The 24,539-nt window shown below is 40.4% G+C and overlaps 1 protein-coding gene across 1 annotated transcript in view; it reads right to left on the minus strand.

The window, feature by feature from the left end:
• Positions 1–24,539, minus strand: part of ATP10A (ATPase, class V, type 10A) — a 114,853-nt gene that overhangs the window by 65,403 nt on the left and 24,911 nt on the right. Inside the window, exon 2 of the mRNA XM_014960412.1 lies at positions 5,570–5,774. Coding sequence (XP_014815898.1) covers positions 5,570–5,774 — 205 coding nt within the window. The remainder of the gene's footprint in view (positions 1–5,569; positions 5,775–24,539) is intronic.

A 24,539-nucleotide genomic window follows, 5' to 3' on the forward strand; every position in this document is an offset into this window, starting at 1 on the left:
TCCCTTCCCTTCCCTTCCCTTCCCTTCCCTTCCCGACCTGTTTCTGCCCAGGACTCACAGGGAAGAAAGAGATGGTATAAATGGCTTAATGTTTGGAACAGGGAGCTGTGGGACTGTTCTAAGTCCAGCTGTACCCAGTATGCTTCCAGCACTGTGCAAGAACAGTAGGGCTGGAATGAAAGCTGGATCTGTCAATTCAGCCCAGCTTCCAAGCTGGGACAGGTGAGCAACCGTGCCTGCAGTAAGCACAGGCTCTGAGTTTATACCTATTCCAGAAGGGTTCACATACTGACTTGTGAGGAAATCAGACCGATGAATCATTTTGGTGCCAGTCTGCATGCAAATGAACCCTCCTAAACAAGGAGACACCAAATTCAGATGTGCTTTTTTAGACAACGTAAATAAGCAGCCACAAAGTCATTTGCAGGGCTTATCTAAGCCTGTTTAATCATGCTATTGCAAGCCTGTTTTGAACAAAGGTCTACTCTTTGGAGAAAACGAGAGGAAAAAAATATGCATCCCCTACCCCCACCAGCTCTCAGAAGGACACACGCACCTTCTCATAAGGGATGGCAGCTGCTCGATTTAGCTTAGCTTTCAGCTGAACTGAAGCTTTCCACATAAACATCCAGGACATGGCCAGTGGTTAATAAACCATAAGCTGCTCCAGAATCCACAGTGAGTCTTTGTGGATTTTGTTAAAAGGCATACTGAGTAAAAACAGTGGAGCAAGGAAATGTAAATGTTTTTCATGAGTCTAGATTCATACTATCAAAATATCCTAAATCAAGTTTATGAAACCTGAAAGGGAGTTTTGAGCTCTCACAGCCCAGGCTGTATCTGCTTATCCGCTCTCTGAAGAGCGGCTGACACGACATCTCTGATGGACGGAAAACATTCCATAAGCAACTGCAGAGGGTGTGGTGGCACAGCAGCCTGCAGAGTAGCACAGAAAACACATTGATTCCTCCTGCCTTCTGTGTCTCCTCTTAGATCCAGCACACCAGAAAGGGCTGCTGTGACTCGGCAGCAGCGAGGGTGGGTTAGAAATTAGAAGGAAGCTGGTGGAATACCAAGAAACACTCGTATTTTCCAAGAGATGCTTACTGGCCGCTGCTCACACTCTTAGATCACTCACAGTGGGATTTAGCACAGTGCTGTCTCCTTTCTACTGTGCCATGCTGCTCACATGGATCTGATCCGTGTTTCTGGGTGAAGGCAGTCCACTGTCCTTTTGCCTTTAAAGACAGAGCATGCAGAAGTACATTTCTGACTATTTTAAACATTTCTAACACATCCTGTCACTGCAGTAGCTGGATAACAAGACCACAGTATTTAAAGTCTCGGAGGGAAAAATGTCAAGGTCTTTGAAAAATCTCCTGTTTCCTTTTTTTTTTTTAACCTTCTCACTGAGTGATCTTCTTCTTTCTTGACTGACTGCTTTGAGCGTTCAACAACAAAGTATACATTCAAACTGGTATCTTCAGACATGCAAGTCACAGAGGAATATATCAGTGACTCTGCTCAAAACTTGTGTATCAATAGGGTGTAGAATCATGTACAGAAAGTACAGCTTTATGTCAGATCACACTCATTAACAAACATGCAAAGCTAACAAGCAGTATGTTCCCAGTCTACTATAAATTACTCAGAAAAATCAAAGCAGCACTAAAATAAGCAATATTTCTGGTCACTTGCACTATAAAGGAAAACAGTTTCTCGGAATTCACAAGTGGAGAGGTTCCATTCAAGCCCACAAATGCTGATCTTGGATCTCCTGAGCGTATGTTTAGAGTAAAATAATGCCTGCAAAGCACTAGAGACGAGGATACAGAACAGCTTCTATAATTGCTTATTGCTGCTTCAAGAGTTGGGCTAAAAAGAGATCAGAACGGTACTTTCCTGAACAAAGGTTTGGAAGGAAGAAACTAAGACCTTTCACTGCCTGAGACTGTGGAACTTATATGCTGTTAATGCTGAAGAGAGACACATACAGATCCTCAGGGCACACTGGCAGAAGGGCTGCCCTTCCAGAGGATGGCTGTACCCAGTGTACCAGCACTGGCCTTGCGTGCCTCTGGTCACAAGGGCTGCCCAGCGCACACCCCACGCCAGTGACTCCAGACTGGCATCCAAGGCTTTCCACGGCCAGCAGCTCAGCGCAGACCTGTGGGACTGTAAACTGCATGGGTGGGCACAGAGCAGGGACAGAATAAGGAAAGCATAAACGTGGCTTAAAACAACTTTTCCTACCCCCAACCTCACTCCTTTCCCATGGCCAGCAGAGTCTCGGGTACAGAAATAGCCATCCTTCATCAACGTGCTTCACAGGCACGTGCTCGGAAGTTATCAGTTAGTTCATGTAAGAAACACAGAAAGGCCAAGCTTCTTAACACAACTTCTTTTAAATGGTTGAGATATTGCCACAGAGACATTATTCAAAGACGGCTATGTAAAGTTGATATTTTAAGAAGCAGCTTCCAAAAGATCTGTGTTTCTTGTCCTATGATAAGCCACATGACCGGGCACGTCATTCTGTAAGGGCGGTGGGGGAAGAGTTTAGCAGTGTGGGAAAGAGAGGGTCAGGACTACATAATGTATTTGTTTGTTTTCCTGCTTGAACAACACGGCTGCAGAATGACACAAAACCAAGCTATAAACATAACTGAGAGTTGTTCTGCTGAGTGGTAACATAAAAATGTAAAAGCATTCTTGTCCAATGCATGAACAGGCTGGGATGCAGGTTCTGTAAGAGATTTGGGACCAAACTTCTCTGAGGTTGAGTAAAAGGGTAGTCAGCATTTGGTGCAAGAAAATTTTTGTCTTCCAAAGTATTCTATGAGATCTAACAATAAGGTCTCTTCAGTTGTGGCAACTTAAGACATAGCCAGATAGGAACTGAACATTCCAAAAAACTGCATTATCTTGCTATTCCATGCTACTTGGTTGTGGGCCTACTATTCATCCAACACTTCCCAAGTAGCTCCCTCTATCCCTCTGCTGAGTGTCTCTCAGCAAGGCAACACCTTCAAGAACCAGTAAGAGCCTATCCCTACTAGTACAAGGGGAGGAAACCAATGCTGCTACAAGAATTAACAGTGTGCTCAGACAGGTTTTGGCCAGGGCTTTAATGAGGATGGCAAGTATTCTGCTGAATAACTTATGGGATGCTGTTACAGAGAGCCTCTGTGATACTGCAGCTGCTGAGACTTGGTACTTGCAGGTGTGCACTTTGCCTACAACTTAGTTGATGCAGGAACCTGGGTTGGATATTTCTTGCTTTCTCAGCTATTTTAAGAGAGGGGAGGTAGTCATATGTAGTTTTCTTAAAAGCTCTCATTCAGTACTTGCCTTTTGGGGGCCTGGGCCTGTTTTCATTGGAATGAATGAGCTTTCTGTCACTGACCCCAGTTTAACCCCTGACAATTTATTATGAACCTCACTGCTATTGTAGCTAGGCATTTTGTGATTTAAAATTTATTTAAAAAAAATATTTATCCACATATTTTGGAGCATACTTCTGAGATAGAAAAGTTCCATTATCATCTATATAATGCAGAGAAATAAGATACAGAAGGGGGATGGGCTGGAAATGCCAAGTGGTTAGGTGTCTAGAAATCCAACTGGAAGTATCTATATGATAACATATTTCCTCAGTAAAGCAAGGTATGCTGAGCAAGCCATGCCATGTATACCTTGATATGCTGAGCTGCTTGGCATATAAATCTAGCTTTGCTTCCCTAGGTAGGCACTGTTTCCTCAGTCTTCTTCCCTAATGGGGCTCAATTCAGTCTCCAATGACTGAATTTGAGGAGGAAATGGCACTGCCACTCACTCCCACACAACAGTCCAAAGGTTACAGGTCTTGACAAACTGTACAAAACCCAGGCTTGGAGTCTTTAGTTGCCTGGTTTGGATCAGCAATTTACACCTCAGAGAGTATGCCAAACATGAGATTGCGGGGGTACTCCCTTCTGGTATTCCTGCTGTATTAATGCACACACATGTTTGCTGGTAAAAGACAGAGGAGTGACTTCACAACTGATGGCTTGGGCACACATGTGGATGTAGTGTAGGGGGCTCATCTGGGCAGTAAGGCTCTTGAAAGCCAGTCTTGTGATGATCTGTACTTGGACATATCAATGCCTTTCACTGTGTTTACCAACACTTCCTGTTTGTCAGATGGTCTTAGATCACAGAAGTCCAACCATCTGCTGTGGATGAGTGGAGGAGCTGCTGCCTTCCCAAATATTCCTCTGAGATAGAGCTGGGATGTACTCCATCCAGAAACATAAAAGCATCCCTATATTCAGTAGCCTATTTGCAATCTATAGTTTTGTCCTACATAACGTGCCTGAGGTCACGCAGGAAGTCTACACTGGCAGAAAACTGGGATACATCATCTGAATACCTCCTTGGAGCTCCACCCACTGGAAGAAATTTCCTCTCAGAGGGAACAGGATGGGACATTTGAGAAGCAATTCAATTAGCTGCTTTGAAACAATCAGGGTTTTTGAAACATTTGGCCTGTAGCTGATTAAATGTCTTGCCTTGGTGGTAGCTGCCATGTCATGTCTAAATTCTATGTGGAAATCACTGATGATTAAACAAGTCTTTATCTCACATTTTCACAAGCTATTCAAAGAAAGGATCTATCCACCATCAATAATTATTTGGAAGGCACACTGATTTTTATCCCATCAGTTGGATTGCAACTTCATTAATGCTGATCTACCTCAGTGCAACTATAGGCCGCTGTAGCTACCTTTGATGACGGGGTAAGGGCAGCAGCTCCTGTTAGCAAAATCCCTCAAATGAGAAGAACTATTAAGAAAAAAAGATGTAGCCGAGTTCTAGAAAATAATTTATTTTTTTCCTGAAAAAAATACAGGAAACTGGGGTTAGCTGACAAGAGGGATGGGAGAGGAGGGCATATAAATAAATACTGTTTCAATAGGATTATTAAAGCAAGTAAAACTTCAGGTAATTTCCTCTAATTCTGCTGACAGTAACTGATCTGGACTTTGTTTTGTTTCAAAATAGTGCTGTTGGGGAGAGATAAGCACAGTGAGACAGCAGTAAAACACTTTTTCAGCACAGAAATCTCCAGAATGCATGCATGCTGCCCCTTTAAATCTTACAAGCTTTAATGCTCCAAGTGTTGGAGGCATATTCTGCAACATGGAGTTTCAGGCAAAATTCCTAATTGAAACTGATCTGGTTTGCAGGCAGGAGAAGTAGTTGTTTATATTTAAATATCTTCTCACTGGGCAGTTAAAATTTGTTTTCAAAAATCAAGCTACAATAGAAGCCATTAAAAACCCCCAACATTTTCCAACCACACACAATTGCCCCAAATAATTCCTATTCAAATTCAGGGAAAAATTATGGTAAAACTTCTGATACTATGACGAAGTCAGCTATTGGCAAGTGCTAGTATTTTAATGACAACCATAATAATTCATTAGCAGTACTAGAACAAGCAGATTTAGCTGCTGCAGCCTGGTGAACAGTTTACTTACCTGAAACAAATTCTTATCTTAAATAAGGGTTAGGAATGGTGACTTACCAGCTCTAAGAACCTCCTCACCACCTGTCTTTGTTTTAAGTTAGTTTCCCCATCCAGGTTAGCTGTTTCTATATGGCACAGCCCATCAGGATCACTTGAGGAGAGCAGCAATATGTCAGCAGGTATAATTTCATTACAGCGAAGCTGCACAAAGTCTCCGACTTTCACTTCTTTCCAGTATCTGCTTATGTATTTCTTCTCATTTCTGGAAAATGAAAAAAGAAAAAAGACATTTATAGGATGTATATTAAAAAAAATGCACAGACTGGAGTGGTTTCAATAAGATCTGGTTTGATTTGTAACAGGAGTACAGCGCCCTTGGAAAGTCCTCAGGTACTCCTAAGTTACTCTGGGAAAAGGCGATGCAGACTGCCAGGAGGCCACTTCCCACCAACTCAGAGCCAGGTCTGAGTTCCCAAGAGACTCTTCTAAGGCCCAGAGGGTCACACGTGGACATTAGACCTGGCTAAGCAGGGTAAGCAGGAGTTCACACACTCTCCATTCCCTCCTTTCCATGCTCTGAGCCATCCGTCCGACCCCATAAAGAGGAGGGGACTGCTGTTCGTACCAGGTCAAAAGGGGTAACTGACAACAGGCTTAGGCGCAGGACACCTGCTTGGCAGAGCTCCTGAATGTCCTCCATCATGCAGCACCCTCTGATGCACCCTCAGATAGCTTCCCCTTGGTCCCTCTTTCCAACAGGGATCAACTTTGCACAGTGTTGCATGTGAGGTTTTGACCAAGGAGCCAAAAATCCCTAACTGAAAGGAACTTCCACTACTCATCACTAAACCTAGAATTACAAGGACATGTCACATGGAAAAACACAGTCCCAACTGGTCTACTGGGAAAGGACGCTGTCATTTCTTTTAAATATTTCTGCACTATTTCTGTTCTAGCCATAGCACCGTGAGTTACGTAGCTAATTTCTGCTTAGTTACGCTGAACCTTTTATTTTGGAGTGTAATTTCTTTGCCAATTGAAAGACTTACCCACCTGAAACACCGATGTGTATGCTGTTCATTTAGATACAGCCGCTAAACCTCTCTAGTTTTAAAGGTCATGCTAGTTTGCCATTTTTTAACTTTTTCTTGAGAGCAAAAGGAAAAAGGAAGAGGTGATTGCTTAATGAATTCTAGGTAAAATTCAAGGTTTTAGAGGGCCTTTTGCCATGTGAGCACTGAGATGCCTGTCAGCGCTGGCACTAATCCTGTCCCCACAGTCTCCTGTGACAGCACTTTTAAGTTGCAGAATGGGCTTCTGATTGGGGAGGGGTAGGGGAGGAGGAGAGGGGGGAGTGGTGGCAGCTATTTTATGTTCTTTAAAGTATATTATTTTAAAATACATCACTTTCAGTAGTTAACCAAGTGGAAACACACAAGTTCTGCCAATGTTGTTACTTTGGAGCTACTGATAGTCATGCCATACCTAATTCATCTTTGTCATGCCTTCGCTGGTGTTACAGGAATTAGTAACTTAATTGCTTTTATTCATGTATTTAGCCTAAATCCTGAACAATAATGTGTCAGGCAGCATAACAAGGATGTATCAGATGAGGTTTTACCTCCCAGAATTTCTTCATTGTCCTTTCCTAACATTCACTTTATAAAGGGAGGAATGAAAATTATGGCTGTGAGTTCTATTTTGGTGAAGCCTGAAAAGGATTACTAAGAGCCAAGTGTAAAACATGATAGTCTAACAAGGGCAGGTAAAATACATAGTAGGTGCTGAAATTACACATTATCTTCACACTCAGGCTGAAACTAACATTTAACTTTTTCTGCTAATGAGCATGAATTGCTTTGAAACCCAGTGTGCTGTAACATAGTCCAAATCACCGCACCGCAGATCTGAAGGGTTTGTTAGCCATGAAATCTGTTAACTTCAAATTCCTCCACATGCGGCCGTTGCTCTTCATCCTTTTTAATTTAACTGTGAAACTGGGTGATGTTCAAATGCACGTACAATAAGTAGCAGTATAGAAGTATGATCAGGCTAAAAATAGCAAGTAGTCCCATACTATGCTATAAGCACTACAATTTTTATTCAACTTCTATTGTTTGAAAAGCATTGCTATTTTAGCATTTCCTCATCTCTCACATGCTTAGCAACTGCCACAACTACATACACTGTGGCAGGAAGGGTGGATATCGAACTACACAAGGCCAAGTGGCTCTGCTGGGATAAATGAAGCTGTTCAGCCTGGAGAAGAGAAGGCTGTGGGGAGACTTTATTGCGGTCTTTCAATATATAAAGGGGGCTTATAAGAAAAACAGAGAGACTTTTTACCAGGGCTTGTAGTGACAGGACAAGGGGTAAGTATTCAAGGTCAGGTTGGACAGGTCTTTGAGCAACCTGATATAGTGAGGGATGTCCCTGTCTGCAGCAGGGGGGTTGGACTAGGTGGTCTTTAGAAGTCCCTTCCAACCCAAAGCATTTTGTGATTCTGTGATTATGTGAATGCATGAGCTCCTGCACATGCACCCGGGCACTGAGGCAAAGCCTCCTTCATCAGACACACAGGAACAGTTTGGCCCAGTATTCCATTTGATCTGCTGTCTGCTAACAAGGGCCAGTAGTGGATGGAAAATTACTATCTGCATGGAAAATTACTTCCTAATCATCTTCAGCCAGGGTTGCTCTATGTCCTCTAGCACAGCTCTGAACTCAGACTTGTCTAACCGCAGCCAGTGAGTGTCCACTGCAAGTGGGCTCTGCAGAGTATGGCATGATACTGTCTTCAGGTGGGGTGGTTCAGGTGCACTAGAGGCACTATAAATACATCAGTCCTTTAGGAGAATTCCTTTAATATGCTCAGCCCGCTCTTCTGAACTCACAGGTTAGCTCACCTCGAGACAACTGTCATACCTCTAGCCAGTGCAAACACAGCAAGTGACCCAGTCGATACAGCCACATTTTTGCCATTGACTTCTGCAGAGACAGGACTTTGTCATCCAAGTTTTATATCACCTACTAAATGTTTATTCTTGCTGTTATATTGTGCCAGTAAATTGCAGAAGTTATATGATATAGAGAGTTAGGAATGCCACAGAGAAAGGCTGTCTTTAAAATATAAGCTCTCCTTTGTTTGTAAGGTGTGGCATACTAAAATGCTCAGTTTAAATTTTGTTCGAAGTGCAGGGATTTGAGCAGTTTTGCCTCAGCGTGTCCTCATAGACATTATTTTCCCAGTCTCTCTTCAGAAGCGATCCCTCACACATCTCTAATGACGTATATTGCATTGGCCTGCTGTGATAGAAAACCTGAATTAAACACAGTATATCCATGGGTGGGCATATGTGCATCATTACGCTTTTGACGGTGTTTTGAAATGGTTCCATACACTTTCAACTTCAGAGCAAACACAACATTTAAGCAGATGCTTCAGCTGAGCTCCTCACAGTAATGACCAGGTTTGGAGGACATCAACAGTTCAACACACAGGACTGGAATGAATACCAGATTCCAGGGACCACCTCCTTGCACCTGCAGGCATTTAGGAAACAGAAACCACACCCCATGCGCTCTTAGAGAATATTGACAAAATACAGTACTCTTTACCCATCCAACAGTCAGCAGGATTTTTCCTGGCAGGGTCCTGTCTGTCCGTTTACCTGGTAGCTGTTTCTGAAAGGCCTTCCTGTCTCTGGTAGTTAATATCCTAAAATCATCTACAGACTTTGCTGTCTTTCATTTTATAATCACTCAGCTGATAAATTAATTTTTCAGACACAGATGCCTTGGTCTATTGCTCTGGGACCCTGCCAGTTATTCTTGCTTTGTCCCGACTCTATCACTACTGTGTGGTTGACGGACAGTCATCTGCAGTCTCAGCACAGGGCTTCGGGCACTGCTTGGAAGGGACCCTTGAACAAAAGCTTTTGGCAACTTTAAGTAAACATCATACCACCTCCTGAAATATTTTGTTGAAGGGCTCAAAGAATTCTGGCAGGAACACAGGACTGGAGGCAGCATCTCAGTTAGTGGGTTCAGCCCCCTTCCCACAGTCTCAGGAAATCCTGCCATGGATATTTAGGTCAGAAGCTAACACCCCACAACTCTAGTTCTACCTGCCCTCACTTACCACAAGCCTGAAGATAAGTTTTAGTACCTACGACAAACCTAAGGTTGATGCTACAAGAAGCCAAGGCCGCAAACTCTGATGAACCACAGGAAGAGGTCAGAGACACTAATTCTTATCTTTCAAACCTGAAGAGTTAGATAAAAGTCTTCCAAATCAATATGCTAATCATGAACTACTGCTATTCTGCAAAAACATTGTTGGTAGTCTACAGTTAAATGAGCACGAGGAACTCTTAATTTCAGACAGCCCAGCTACTGCAACGTGTTGTGTTGGGCTCACACATTAGAAATGTCCAGCCTCCCGCTCACAACCTTGTCTTTATCTCCACATTTGCACGCAAAGAATGTATTTACCAGCTGTGGTTTAAACCCACAGTCACGTAAATCTTCATGGTCCTCTCTGCCACAATCAGAAGCCGAACTTGTCAGTGCTTTCACTTTTATAAGCATATCTTTACAGGTGGACATTGCCTGAAATCTAAAGGTAAATGGCTAAAAAGTCGGGTGGTGCAGCTGCATTCAGACCAACACCGTTACCCAACAGCAAGCGTGGCCACAGCAGGAGTCAAACTCCTCGAGAGGCTGATGTTCTTTCACAACAATGAAGTGCGATTATCCCAGCATGGCTGCTTTTGAACATATAAGGGAGAGTCTGCAACATCCTTTCAAGTGTATGAACATAAAGAAAATGACTTTAATTGCTATTAAAAATTTGTATTAGTCCACCTACTGCATACATTTGGCCTACGTTCTGTTTTGTAGCAGGACGGCCTGCAGGTTTGTGCCAAATATGAGACTGGCTTTGGTTAACAGCAAAACCTAAACAAAACAAAAACTATAGTTCTTTTTCTTTAAATTTCAATTTCAAATTGAAACTCAGAAATTACATTTTCTTTTCCTATTAACCATGATTTCCCCTCTTCTTCTTTGCAGCATGAGATGATAAAGATCACACTCATAATTTTGCTTTTCTGGCCATGTAGACACCAGTTTTTATCTACAAAAGGTTGAATATTTCAAACTGTCTCTATTAAAGCATTACAAAAATAATTGTTTCCTTCTTCTGAATAGCTTTTAACTGTTTTGGTATAGTAAGGAATTTTTCAAAATGACCATACTTAAAAGGAGACAACCAAACTACACCTACATGAAATTTAAGATGAATCTCTTTTTTTTTTTTTTTAAAGTCTGGGGAAAATATTACAAGCAGTACTTGGTAGGAAATGTGAAGACCATGAAGCTGTAATCTGTTCCACTTGTACAAGGCCTGCACACTAGAAATTTTTTATGTTAAACTGAGAAGATGGGACTACTAGGCAATCATTTCTTGCTTCCTATACTTTTCAACTGACAAAAATTACAGTTCATGAGTGGGAATGGCTGGTGCAGATTTGCTCCACCAATTCCAGTGAGTGGTTGGGGCACCTGTGCTTCTGTGTTAACACTGCCCCAGCTTAGCCCCAACATAGTCTCCTACATTCATCTCAGCAGGGCTTGTAAAAGACATTCAGCAAAAGACAAAATGATGTTCTCTCGTAACTTTTGGGGGGCTCAGTCTGGTTCCCACGGCATACCCTACACAGGTTGTGGCTGCAACCCAGAGGTTTTTAAGCCTCTCAAAACATCCAAATGAAGTGTTGTTTCCCAGTCCAAGCCCATCCGCTGACCCGCTTTTGAAGTAACAATCGTCTTTACTTCAAAAGAAATCAGACTCCTTTGCCTTCCCCGCCAGCTGAGGTTGGTCACTGAACCAGTAGGCTTTAAAAGAAACACAGCAAGAAATTAAGTCTGTGGAAGAGGAAAAGCCCTCCACAAAAGACAGGTCAAAGAGTTGCTGTGTATGTACAAGGCATATTTTAGAGCTGGTTTTGAGAGCTCCAAAGTTCTTTAGAGCCAGGTCCTTCTATTTCATCTCAGGAAGCAGAAATAGAGTGGGATAGCACAAAAGAAGAAATCGGGTACCTCTCTGCTCCCAGTGACTTAAAATATGTTCACAACAGTTGTCTACAAGTGTGATGTCAAGTCTCCTGGTTAGGACCAAGCTAACTAAAAAAACTTGAGGTTAACCAGCAGGTCCCAAGCAGAGCAGGAGAACCTCAAACTGTAATACAAATACAGTAGAAGTCTCACATCAGCACAAACTATCTTCAGGGAAGCTCCGCATCTAGCTGTTTCTCAACAGGTCCTTCAGGCTTATACAGTTTTCCCAAATTGTTCTTTCCTTCGCCTGGGCTGCAGACCTTGCCTTCAGTCCACCTCTCCTCCTGACACTCCTGCAGATGTGGAGAGGGTTCACACTAACTGAGCCCATAGCGCGCTATTAACACTTCAGTGGCAAGCAGAGATTTTGCATAACTCATTACAGGCTACAAAAGCAGAGATGGTGGACACCACTGACATACATGCACAAAACCACTGTGTTACAACCAGCACTAATTACGATTTGAAAACTACAGGTGTAGAGATCTTAGAGTTTAAAAACAAGAGCTGTCTATGAGACCAAGGCATATATTACAAAAAGTCTGAACACGCTAAGTATCTATGGAAACTAGTTGAGAACCATTTGGATACAATTACAATGTTGTGGCAGAATGAAGGAAAAACATGTAGCATAAGTTAATGCCAAAGCAGGTTACATAATGCCCAGAATATGTTTCCATTCCACCACAAACGATAACATCTGTTTCCATGAAAATAAATAATTAAGAGACTCTGAATCTGATATTAATCAGACAAAACAGATTAACAGAGTGTATTCTTCAGAAATGTCAAAGAGAACAAAGTCTCTCCATGACCAAAGTTTCTGAACAGACCCCTTCATCTTCACATTATTTTAAGGGCAGTTTTCTTGTTTTCATGGACTTCAAATGGTCTTTTTTTTTTTTTTTTTAGATTAGCAAGTGCAGATGTATGTTACAGTTACTAGAAGCAAATATGTATGCAATGACAAGGAATAAAGGTGCCTTTTATTAAATTCACACTTCCTGAAAAGTGCTAATTTTTCTGTTACGAGTCAAACATGCTTATGAAAAAAATATGTACCCAGGAAACCTCAGTGATTCAGGTTTATAATGTGGAAGTAATAATTTAACTTCTCTTGGCAGTGCTATCTCCATTATACCCCATGTTGAAAGAAACCTCCCTATTGTTCACTACAATGAAACATTTACTACCCGGAATAAATGATTTTTCAGCCAAGAAACTTGCTGCTGTGATAACACATGAAACATAAAAGCAGAACATGTAAAGAAACTTTGCACAAACTGAAAAAAGAGAAAGCTATCTTCCACAACTTTATTTTAAAACTCTAAGACTGTTTCAGAGAGACACCCAGTATTAATTTTAAGCAGTATGACTCTTGACACTCCTATGTTTACTGCCAAAAATGCTAATAAACTCCTATCACTCTTCCAGTAAACTAATATATTGGGAGAAAAGACTATCAATTGCTTATATGTAGCAGAATGGACAGGTAACGGTTAATATGGAGGTTTCCTAAGTGGATATCACACAAAGGGTGGAAGAAGCAGAAGAAAGGTCTGGATGTAACTTGCATCCTGTCCTATAGACATGAGTCAGGCACCTCCATACTAAAGCCACAAATCTTTTGATAGGTTGATATATGAGAACTTCTCTTCCAAACAAAGTAATGCAACAGGCGCTTGTCTTCAGATGTCTTCTTTCTGAGCATCATCAAACACAACGCTTGCACTTGACAACATTGCTAGCTGGTACCTAATGCACAAAGCCACAGATGAAAAGAAGACAGCTACCTCAGCAGTTGACCCAGGTAAGGTTTTCATCCTGAATTTCAGGGCCATAACAGATGTTAAGATTGAACATTACAGTGGTGTCCCAAGCCACTGCAAAAAGATTCAGCTGAGCTTGGTGCTGTGCAGACATGGAAGGAGAAACAATCCCCTGCCTGGAGGGAACCCATTCAAATTAGAGATAACCCAATGACACAAATGTCCTGTATCTGTGCCTGCTTCCTAAACAATTAAAGAAAAAGAGGGAACTCTTCCATGGGAGATGCTGGGTGCCAAATTTTGGTAAGACACAAGTTCTGTGTAGAATACAGAGTCCTTGGGTCCTTTCCCCTAAACCAGGGGTCCTTGTCCTCTAAACCAATATTTAATGACATGAGGACACTTGGGAAGATGGAGTGCCTGAAATTCAGGTGCAAGCTAGAAGCATAAATCCAGTGGACTAAATCCTTCATTAGGCGCTTTCCCATTGCATTTAAGCCAGTGGAATCAGGTGACCCTTCCAAGGGAGCTCTTCATATCTTAATGGTACATCTTAAAAGGTAAATTTAGCATGGCTCTGCAGAGTTAATGAGGGAAATCCCATTCTTTAACAGATTCAGACACTTTAATAGATTTTTTTTCCCTCTCATTCCTCTGGTTCTACACACCTGCCTGATTAGATCTCAGGTCTACCTGACCTAGGCTGTAAAAATATATTAAGATATTCACTATGTATACACAAAAAGACATTGATGATTCTGTGATTCTGTGAAAGGTGTTTCCTAAATGCAACGGTTTTTATTTGAAAGATCATTCCAGTTGGAATGTCCTGTGTAACAGTTGGAAGAATTTTTATCAGGAAAATTTTTTCCTGCTAATTATGTGCACAGCCCTGATAGAGGTCTTTACTGATGCTCAGTTTGGGAGACTATTTTTCTCCACATAACTGTGCCATACAAACACACCTCCTTTAAAGCTCTAAAGCTCCCAAGTTACCTAATCACTGCACAAAAGCACTCTAAAAGTTAGCATAGTTCAGCTACTTTATGTTAACAAGACAATTAGTGAAAAGAACGTTAATAATTCACCACTTTCACATTAAGCAGGCAAAATCAATGTCTCAGACTGAAGTATAAGTGTTCGATCTTCTCTAGTTCCTCCTGAAAATTATGAAGTTTTACATTTTCCTTCCATTTCTGTTCTTGTCTGGGTAACATCCATCCATGACATCCATCTCATCTGGATATTCTCATCTGTTCTCATCTGGACAATCTAAAGTTCAGGCTGAGGACAGGAAAAACATTTACCTATCTAAATACCAGCTGAGGCCTCAGCGGGTCCCTGGGTCCAGTGCTCACATTCCAAACAACCAAGATGATGCTTACATGTTGTTGCCTGTAAACTTCTTCTGGCTGCAGTTTCAGAAATTCGCTTTTGCCCATACACCAGACTTTGTTACTTCCAGTCCCGTACAAAACTGAACTGCTTAAAGAAATGGTAATGACTCACAAAAAAGTAGAAAAAAACCCCACTTTTGGCTGTAATGTTATTGGAAGAAAACAAAGTTGGATGCTCCTACATATTTGCAGAACATGTTAACAGTTTTTTCTACCCTGAAAAATGAGGTGTGAAATGGTATAATATGTGGGTTACTGATATGCAAGGATATTGTTAGTATGTGCCATTGTACACATTTGTCAATTCTCATGAACTTTAAGTCTTGAGTTACTAAGGAATTACTCTCCTCTCTCTGCAGAGAAGATGCATTCAATGGACATTGCATAAACAGGGAAACCTCAAACTCAGGCACACCTCTGCTGACACTGCGAGGTACAATGGAGATTTAAGGTGCTACCCTGCATAAAACTGGTCTGCCTCCATATCTATTCAGTCAGATCCCTGACACCTCCAGGCAGGCACCGCAAGGTGGGCAGTTTTACCTGGCAGTCATGGGTGCCTGCTGGCTAGCAGGCAAAGCAAACTGGACACATCCGTGGGCTTTTGTGATGGTGATGGAAGAAAGGTTTGGCAGGATTTGTATGCAAACGTTGGCCTTACCTTGAATGCCAACTTGCAAATAAAAGAGGCCTCAGGATATTCAAAAGTCAGATAAAGTGTGTATCACAGTAGCATCTGGCAAACTTTTGTTGATCAGATGCTGTATGCTGCCTTTAGAGCACTGTCGCTGGTATGCCCCACGCCCCAATACAAATTCTCAGTGGGGTGAGATAATGCTTCGCTTCCGAGCCACTGCTCATGCCCCATCACACTTATGTCTTCCTAACTGGCTATGGCTCAGCAGAAAGGAGGTCAGCAATTTTGGGCTAACTGGGTTCTCAGAAGATTCTTCCTAATCTGGAGGAACAGAAGGGTCAGCTGAGAAGCTGAAATATGAACACAAAGATCTTTTAATTTAAATACCTGTTTTTTTTAGTATTTACTATTATTATCTCTTCTTTGTTGCTATTTCTCCATGCAGTTTCTTAAACACAAGAGCTCTGCTCAGAAGAGACATCTCTATCACAGTAACTGATCCAAACACTGAAGAGCTGGAAGTTGCTGCAGTGCTCTCACCAGCGCTTGTACTGGTAACCAGAGTGGAAGAACTGCCTGACATTTTTAATCTAGATCTACAAAGTCACTTTGTGAGAAGCAATATCAGTAGAAATCCCTGGGGAGCCCCTGATCCGAAGCATAAACATCTATCTCCAGCATCAGTACACCCCCAAGAGTGAAGGAGCAGTAAAAGGCACTACAACTCAGAAGAATCCTAATTCTTCCATGCAGCTGGCAGGAGAATAGGCCTTAACTTGTACTTCGGGCTGATCTGGAAAGTGCAGTTGAAGTTTTAAACATAGTGACTTATCTTAGGCTATATGTAGCCAATTTCTCTATATTTAGCTGCTCTCAGGTTATGTAGCCTGTCTCTACGTTTCTGGATCACTGCTTGCCCCAACAAGACAAGGATACTAATGTGAGGAAAAGCAAACAGCCTCAGGCTGTATGTTAGCTCTAAGAGATGTTTAAATTACGATATTGTTCCCAAAATGGAACAATCTGAAAATCTCTAAAATTTTGGTATTAATTAGTAACAAGGTGTTTCCCAACAATGCTTTCCTAAAAAAAAATAAAAAAATAAAAAAAATAAGGCAACATCTAAACTGGGACCTGGGAACACTTCCCAGTATTCATGACTGAGTACACACACTGGGTTAGATCCAGCATTAGATTGAAATCAGGGTGTGCAAAAGCCTCAATTTGCTATGCTCTAGGTCCTGACGCAGTTTGAATTCAGCCTTATATAAGGCTGTTTTACAGAAATTCACAGAATATAAAAATTTTCCTCACTTCCATCACAGAAGAATTAGAAGACCAAGCTCCATGCAAATCATATGCAGCGATATGAATCTTTGAAGGTTTGAGTCAAAACAAGTATGTCTGCAGATGCAAATTTTATATTCAAAATTCTTGGTGAAAGTAAACAATAGAGATCCATATTGAAGAAGTGAGAACCACAAAATGCAAAGTTCTGCTATTTAAAAGAAATGTACGATGCCTTTAGTAACATTTGAGTAGTTCAGATTCAACAACTTGACTACTGTTGGTACCTACATATAAAAAATTCAGGATAAGAATTCATTTAATGTTTTCAGTGTCAATTTGACTATACTGAGAGCCCTGTTTTCACACTATCAGTTGCTTCCCCTGAATTAAAGATGTTGGTCTTCATCTCATTAATATTCCAAACTTACTGGAGCTAGTCAGTGAATGTAGTTGAATACGAAATGCTAAGCTAGAATAATACTTTTGTTTTCACAAAGGTAAAGGCACTCCTTTCCTGTCCCACTGATTTACAATCAAAATTACTATGAACTGTAGTCAGCCCAATGGAATTATGAGATACAGTCAGCTAATGCAGACAGTACATCTCAAACTGTTAACACGGTTATTCAAAGACCTTGTAATGAAAGAGCGCTGCAGGGAGGCAGGTCATCTTTGCCACTTGTCCACAACTACAGAACTATCGTCAATAAAAAGGGCAATTTATAAAGAATGACACACCATCAATATAAATTTTGATAGCCTGTTTCCATCAGTTGACTAGACAATACATTTTCACAACAAAGTATACCTTTCCATGATAATTTCTATAATAATTATCCACACTTTAAAAAAATCATTGAGGCAGTTATAACCTGACTATTTTCAAGAGCTTGTTGGTTGTCAGATGTGTACTTATTTGCCTATATTTAAACAAAAACATCCACACTTACAAATATAAACACTTATCAACACTTCTTCACTATTGCCCTGTTATAAAGAAATAGTGTTATTTGTGAACAACGTTTCATGAAAACTCTATTTTAATTCATTTTGAAGAAGTGAAAATCTGAGTAGGCCAACTAATAGGAAAGGATACAGTGCTTTGATTCTTTTCACGTGAAAGGGTTACCTCATCAAGGTCAATCTTTCTTGGTAATTACTAAATAAATTATTTGCAAATATTATTCTCACAAATAGAAAAAAAAATGTTCATGCATGATTTTCACTTATTGTTCACTGAACTCCAAAACTAGACTACAAATCTTGGCCCAAATTCAGACCTAAATATATGTCTAAACTCAGGTGGAAAAACACTCTTTCTGGCCAAACTCCAGAAAGAAAACTTCTCTGTAGTTCACAATCATACTTGGGGGAAAAATGATAAAACATTGAAATTCAATATCCTAGAAAAAAATAAATTTCAAGGTCTTTATTGCAGGTGAAAGAAAATGACTGGATGCAAACAACTCCACTTTTGAAACTCCCAGAAAGTAAGCTTAGAGCAAGTAATTACAAAGATACTATTTATTGAAAGGGTTTGAATCATGGAGGGGGAACAAACAGCCTAAAAGTGCTTGTGAGATCTAAAACACTTCAGCAGGTAGCAAGCCACCCTGGTTGTGGGCAGAAAAAGCAGCACCCAGCAGCCTGGCATATACTGAGACCAAAACCTTTGTGTCACAACCTCTAGAGAGAAGGTAGCTTTCAGAGGCAGGAACATCAGTTTTAAAATTGAACTTCAATCTGATCTCCCAATGTGCTATTCCAAATTAAACCAATCTAGTCCTGCAGATAAAAGCTGCAGACCTACCAAAAGAATTCTTTACCTTGAACCCTTCTCCCACAAGTCTGTAAGAAATTCAAAAGGAAACTAAAAATATTAATTGCAGCCTTTTAGAGAGCACAGAGATCTTCAAATTACTTAGTTGTAACACATTCAAAGTCCGATTCTTAAACTTCCTTTGCAGCAGTCTGCCTTGCTCATTGCCGCTTTAATCTCTATTACTCAAACCCATAACTGAGAGTTACTTTTCACTCCATCTCTCCCCATCTTAAAAAACCCACCACATCTTAAATGTGTGCCTTTTATTTCTCTCCGTAATGCCAAACTCTTATCAAGATGCTCACTTCCACTCTCGCCTCCATCCTTTTTCCACACTAGTTTTGCTACAATCACTTTCCTTCTGTATCCTCAGCAATTAATGACTTTGAACTCAATGGCCCCTCTTTGCTACATCCAGTTGAAAGCTGAATCTTCTCCAAAGCACCTTCCTCCTCTTTATCTAGCTTTTGCTACACCTCTGTAAATGGTGATCTTCTTTGGCATCTCATGATTGATATCTTTGTTTATGACTCCTCTTATGGCTAAAACACTTTTCCAGAGATTAAATGCTTTGCATTTAGTTCCATAACTGTGAGGTTAACTGAGGAGAATTCTTTGTAAAGAAGACACTCCAGCTTGTAAAACTCCTAAAACTGAAAGTCATAACTGCAATCCCCCTGTGATGTGGGTCTTAGTCATCAAAGGAAAATAATCTTTTATCTGCAGGCACTAATGTAGACGAAGCTGCTTTGTAAACGCATAGCACAAATTCTGAAAATGCTTTCCCCACTATCCTCAAAACAATCCATTTCTTCTGTAAACATATGTCAAGAGTTACTTGTGTCACCAGGATAGAAATTCAGTCTAGACGCCTTCCAACATACAGCAGGTAACTCCATCACCATGCTGCTGGCTCGTGTGCTGCCTACAGCTTGGTCTGTCCATGGAGACAAAAGCCATACACCCCTGGCACGTTCAAAAACCCCTGATCTACTCTGCTAATTCAGCTGTGGAACTAGAGCAAGAGAGTGGTGTGAGAAAGATGTATAAATTCTTCAAGGTTAAACTAAATATTGTAAATTTTTTTTTTAGCATAATCCAAACAAATATGTTTCTTTGACATTTTTAGACTTATATTCATTTTCTCTGTGTAAAAATAAGCAGAATGTTTTATGGAGGACAGGAAGGTATCTTCAGTCATTTTTTGTTTAAGATGAGAAAAAAAAATTGCTGTTTGCCCAAAACCTTGTTTGAGAACTCTATGTACAGAGCATCATTTTGCTTCAAACAACAGCACAAAACAGAAACAGTGACATGATCTTAATCTGAGAGGCAAGGCTGTAGGCAGCCCCAAATTCTTTCTGTGACTACAGAGCATGCATATTAATTTCTAACATACAGTTTACTAAGACATACCAATGACAGGAATATTTAGTCTCTGCAGACTGTCAAACGAACCATGAGAAAGAGTGGCACCCTCCAGCAAACAGGTTTCTACAGCCTGTGCTACTGCCTATATGCTACTCCATCACAGCTGGCAACCCACTGGAGAAGACCAGGCCACTGTTTGGAACACACAGTTCATCTGCCTCAGTCTAAGGCAGCACCAGATGAGACTCCTGCAAGAAATCCACTTGGCCCTTTGTGCAATGGAGCTACAATTGGGAAAGGTACCTGTGGAACCAAACCAGCTTAGTTACAATGCAACCAATTTTCAATTCAGACTAAAAGAGAAATTCTAACCCTAAGCATTTGCCAGTCTACAAATTCATTTTTGACAAGGAATACAAAAAATTTCTCTCCTTTCTTATCATCTTTATATCAGTAAGCAGATACCTTGCAGGCTGGGTTTACATCCTCTTAGAAGAACACTAATTTTACACTTATATCTCAGACTCTGATGAAGAGATAGACAGAAGAGTCTGATGGGTAGGGACAGAGAGATGAGAAGAGATACACAAGGTAGATACATACATACAGAAGAGGAAAGTGTGAGGTATACATGGAGGAAAAGATGTAAATATTAAAAGCAAAGAAGGGACCTAATGGCCATTTGAAAAATAGAGCAAGGGCTGTTAAGGAAAACTTCCTTTAATTTAAGCAAGAGAGCAGAAGTTCTGAGTTTTGAAAAAATCAGTCAGCAATTTTTGAAAATGCAGGGCTGGCTGGTAATAAAAGGTTGCTGCTTCTGTGACTCTGCTTTTGCTGGGGACTCTTGAGCTTTATTACTAAGGCTAAAAAACTCAGCAGTACTGTGCAGCTCTGTCTTCTGGTTCTGCCACATGAATTTTGAGACCCAACCAGTTTGTGGGCCACAATGGTCTTTGGAGATGTAGACTGAAAAATAAACTCACATGCTGAATATATGTTGAGGGCTGGACTCCTGGAGTGACTTTTAGCAACAGACATTAAAGAGAATCTCAATGGGCTATTTACATTCAGTTTCACATAAAGGACATACTAGTTTTCAGAGCGAGGCTATAGCAAAATGTCGTATTGTATTGTCAGTGTTGCAAAGATCCACCTCAGAGCAGCAAGACTTGCTCAGTTTCTCTTGAGAAACCTAGTGAGGGAAAACAAATTTCCTTATTTGTGGCTTTCACAGCCAATCTTAGTTCACTTGGTAATGCTTTCTCAGTTCTGTACATTTAATGACATACAAAACTAAAAGAATCAGTGATATTTTTGTATGTATGATATGTGCAATACATCCTGTTACACTTTGTTACCAATCACACTTTATTTTCACATCAGTTCATTTAGGAAACATTACAGAAACTGTATAGATACATTTTTCCTTCTTTGATTTAGAATTCTGAACTTTTTTTGTTCTTTTTTTTTCAATCAATCTGGAAACTGAGGATGGTGAGACTGAAAAGTCTTCCCGAAGGATAAAAAAAAATGATATAATCCATAGACTGGGAATTTATGATTACTACGGTTTACCAATAGACTCTCTCAATTTCTTATTAGAGTGAATTTTATGCAAAGAAATCCAGCAGTTGAAAACTGCTTTTCTGAGTGGACTGTATCATTCTAGCTGGTCAACCCAGATACAGTAGTCTTTGTGTCTCTTTCAACACTTAGGAGAGAGGTAAGTGAAGCACGGTAGCAGATAGGAAAGCAGGAATCCAGCAGGATCCCAGTTTTCAGTGAAAATATTTTATCTTTTCACATGCACGTACTGATAGTTATCTTTGAGTCAGAAAGGCTCAAATGATTCAGTTTTGCAGTGGACTGAGTATTCTGCGCTGTTTAACAACCTTAAACTTCACTTCCGAGCTCGGCAGAGCTGTGCCTGCTGACAGCTATCACTAAAGCTATCCAGTATTCAGCTGGACCCAAGTGCTTGGGGTTTAGGATGGACTCTGTGTTTTCCCAGCAAAACATTACAAGACATTTCAAGCCACAGAAGCCCAGATTGGACTTCAAAACTAGTTTACATCAAGAGATTATTTCTTTGAGCTAGCGTGCACAGTACGGCTTCAAAATGAAAGGTTTTAAATATGGGTGTAGGAGTCAGGCAATCCTAGGTTTACCACAGACTGTGAAGCTGTCCAGAAAGGCACTGAAACTGAGCGAGCCTTAGCCAAATTCTAGCATCTGCCAGCTATAAATTTACACAAATGTTAAGTGTCAAACGAGTGACAGACTGCTGGTTAGAACTGACTGGTCAGACTAAACCAAGGCAAGTTGTGTTTGGCATGAGGTCAATACCATCATCATCTGAAATCCAGAGAAAATGAATAAAGATGACCCCTTGTTTCCTAAAACGAAAAAAGTATGAAATAGTAGAAGACAATCAAAGTTGCCAGATCATAAGCCACCAAAATAAAATATTTTAAAGTCATGTAATCTCACTTTTAAGAAATCTGCAAAAGTAGGTGGTGCATATTCTCCCCAAGTGTCAGACCTGTCTCAAAATAGCTGGGACATTTTAATGACGTTGCTGTCATTTTGCCTTCAACGGAAACTTGTCATAAGGCCTCAGAATAGACAGAACATCTGTATTTCAACAGAAGATGGAATACCACTTCTAAATATCACTACATTTATTATTCCTGGCCTAACATAACCTATTGCACCTAGATCAGAAAATAAAAATAGGTGTTTCTCCCAAGATTAATCAATTACTTTGAGCAAATCTAAGATACTGGCCAAAGCTAAAGTCCAATAATAATGTCTACAATCTATGGAGGCGAATTCTCCAATTTCTTTAAGGTAAAAAACTATGGCTCCTTTTTACATAAAGAGTGGAACCCCTTTCTTCAAGCAGAATCATATGCTTTTATACATTTCTAAAATAACTTAGTGGAAAAATATGAAAAGATATAACTGTCTAGGGACCCTGACAATTTTAACTGCTCATGTGCCTCATTCAACTCTATGACTAAAGTAGATCACTTACCAAGGTCACCGTAACTGTCTTTATATGGAGGAATAACTGTTTGTAAATAAAAGTACTGATTGTATTGTACTGATTATTATTTGACAGTATTTAGCCATTTTTAAACTAAAAAAATAATATTCTGTTTCAGTCTGTGAGAAACTCTGGAGTTTATGGAAAGATGTGGACTATGATGGTAGTTTCTAGCCATTTTTAAACGAAAAAAATAATATTCTATTTCAGTCTGTGGGAAACTCTGGAGTTTCCACACTTTTCTCTGGAAAAAGAAAGTGATAACTTTCTTTTTAGTGATAACTCTGGAAAAAGAAAGTGATAACACACTTTTCTCTGGAAAGATGTGGACTATGATGGTAGTTTCTTAATTGAAGTGACACGATGAGAGACATGAATCTGGATTTTGCCACCCGTATACTCAAAATCCTCTTTTTTTTTAACTTTAAAAAAATAATCGGGTGCTATGAGTTTCAAAACTTGCAATCATATTTTTTGGGTGATAGTATAATACGTGAAGAAATACATTAAGCGCCAGAATGAATAACAATGACAAAAGAATCACAGACCTCTCAAAGAGTTATGTGTCAAAATTTTCACTGATGACAACTGCAGATTTTTGGCTGGCCTCTCTGGCAGTGAACAGCTGCAGAAAAACACCTACAAGGACGTAATTCTAAATGTGATTGTATTTCCAAAAGCTTGAAAGTGCAAGAAGAAAAGACAGTACATTAAAGTCTGACTGTAAGTACTGTCATCAATATAGTATTTCACGAAAGCTTTCTGGAAATGTTACTTTTAATAGTATCAGGTGTAAAGAGCAGTGTAATATAGCTCATAAATTGCTGGAAGAGCTGTTGACATAGGTTAATAATAAACGTCAGCACATGGAGTAGCGAGAGAGAGTCACAGAGGAGCGCTTGATTAACTCCAGTTTTAGTCACCATCAAAGCTAATGATCTGTAGGCAGCGGCATGCACCATGGTAAACCAGACACATCAGATACATAGAGTACAGGACCTATGGAGGTAAGTTGCTTTATTACACAGGCATCACCAGGTTAAAATAAGCTGATGCTTTTATTAGCACTAGGCTAATACAGTCGGTTTTTAAGACAGCTCCTCATTTCAGAGAGAGATTCCTAACTCAGTGCCTGCAGAAAGATGCAAGATACCCAGGTCAAGGATAAGACTTCTTATCACTGTATGCAGCACTGAAGAACCCCTCTCCTGAAAATCCTCTGGAAATTCTGTGTATGAAGAAGAAACGAAGTGAGCTACTAAATACAACACAGAAGTATGGGCTTGTATACGGTGGGTGGAAGAGGTTTGTGATATCCTCTGGTCATGTCACAGGTCTAGATGACATCGAGATTAGGACGTGAGAACACGCTGAAGCACTTGAGTCCCGCTCACGCTAGAAGAGGGTGTGGATGGCAATGCTATCTTGAAACACAGCAGCTGAAGGTCAGCACAATTTGTAGCTAAACACAGAGACAATCCCATCATCTAGCAGGGATTTCTTCTCCTCTTACCACTCTGCAGTTTGAAACATTGCCAGGAACCTCAACAGTGGAATGAAAGGGATGAGAAT

The sequence above is a fragment of the Calidris pugnax genome, unplaced genomic scaffold (assembly GCF_001431845.1).
Source record: "Calidris pugnax isolate Ruff unplaced genomic scaffold, ASM143184v1 scaffold188, whole genome shotgun sequence".
Taxonomy (NCBI): domain Eukaryota; kingdom Metazoa; phylum Chordata; class Aves; order Charadriiformes; family Scolopacidae; genus Calidris; species Calidris pugnax.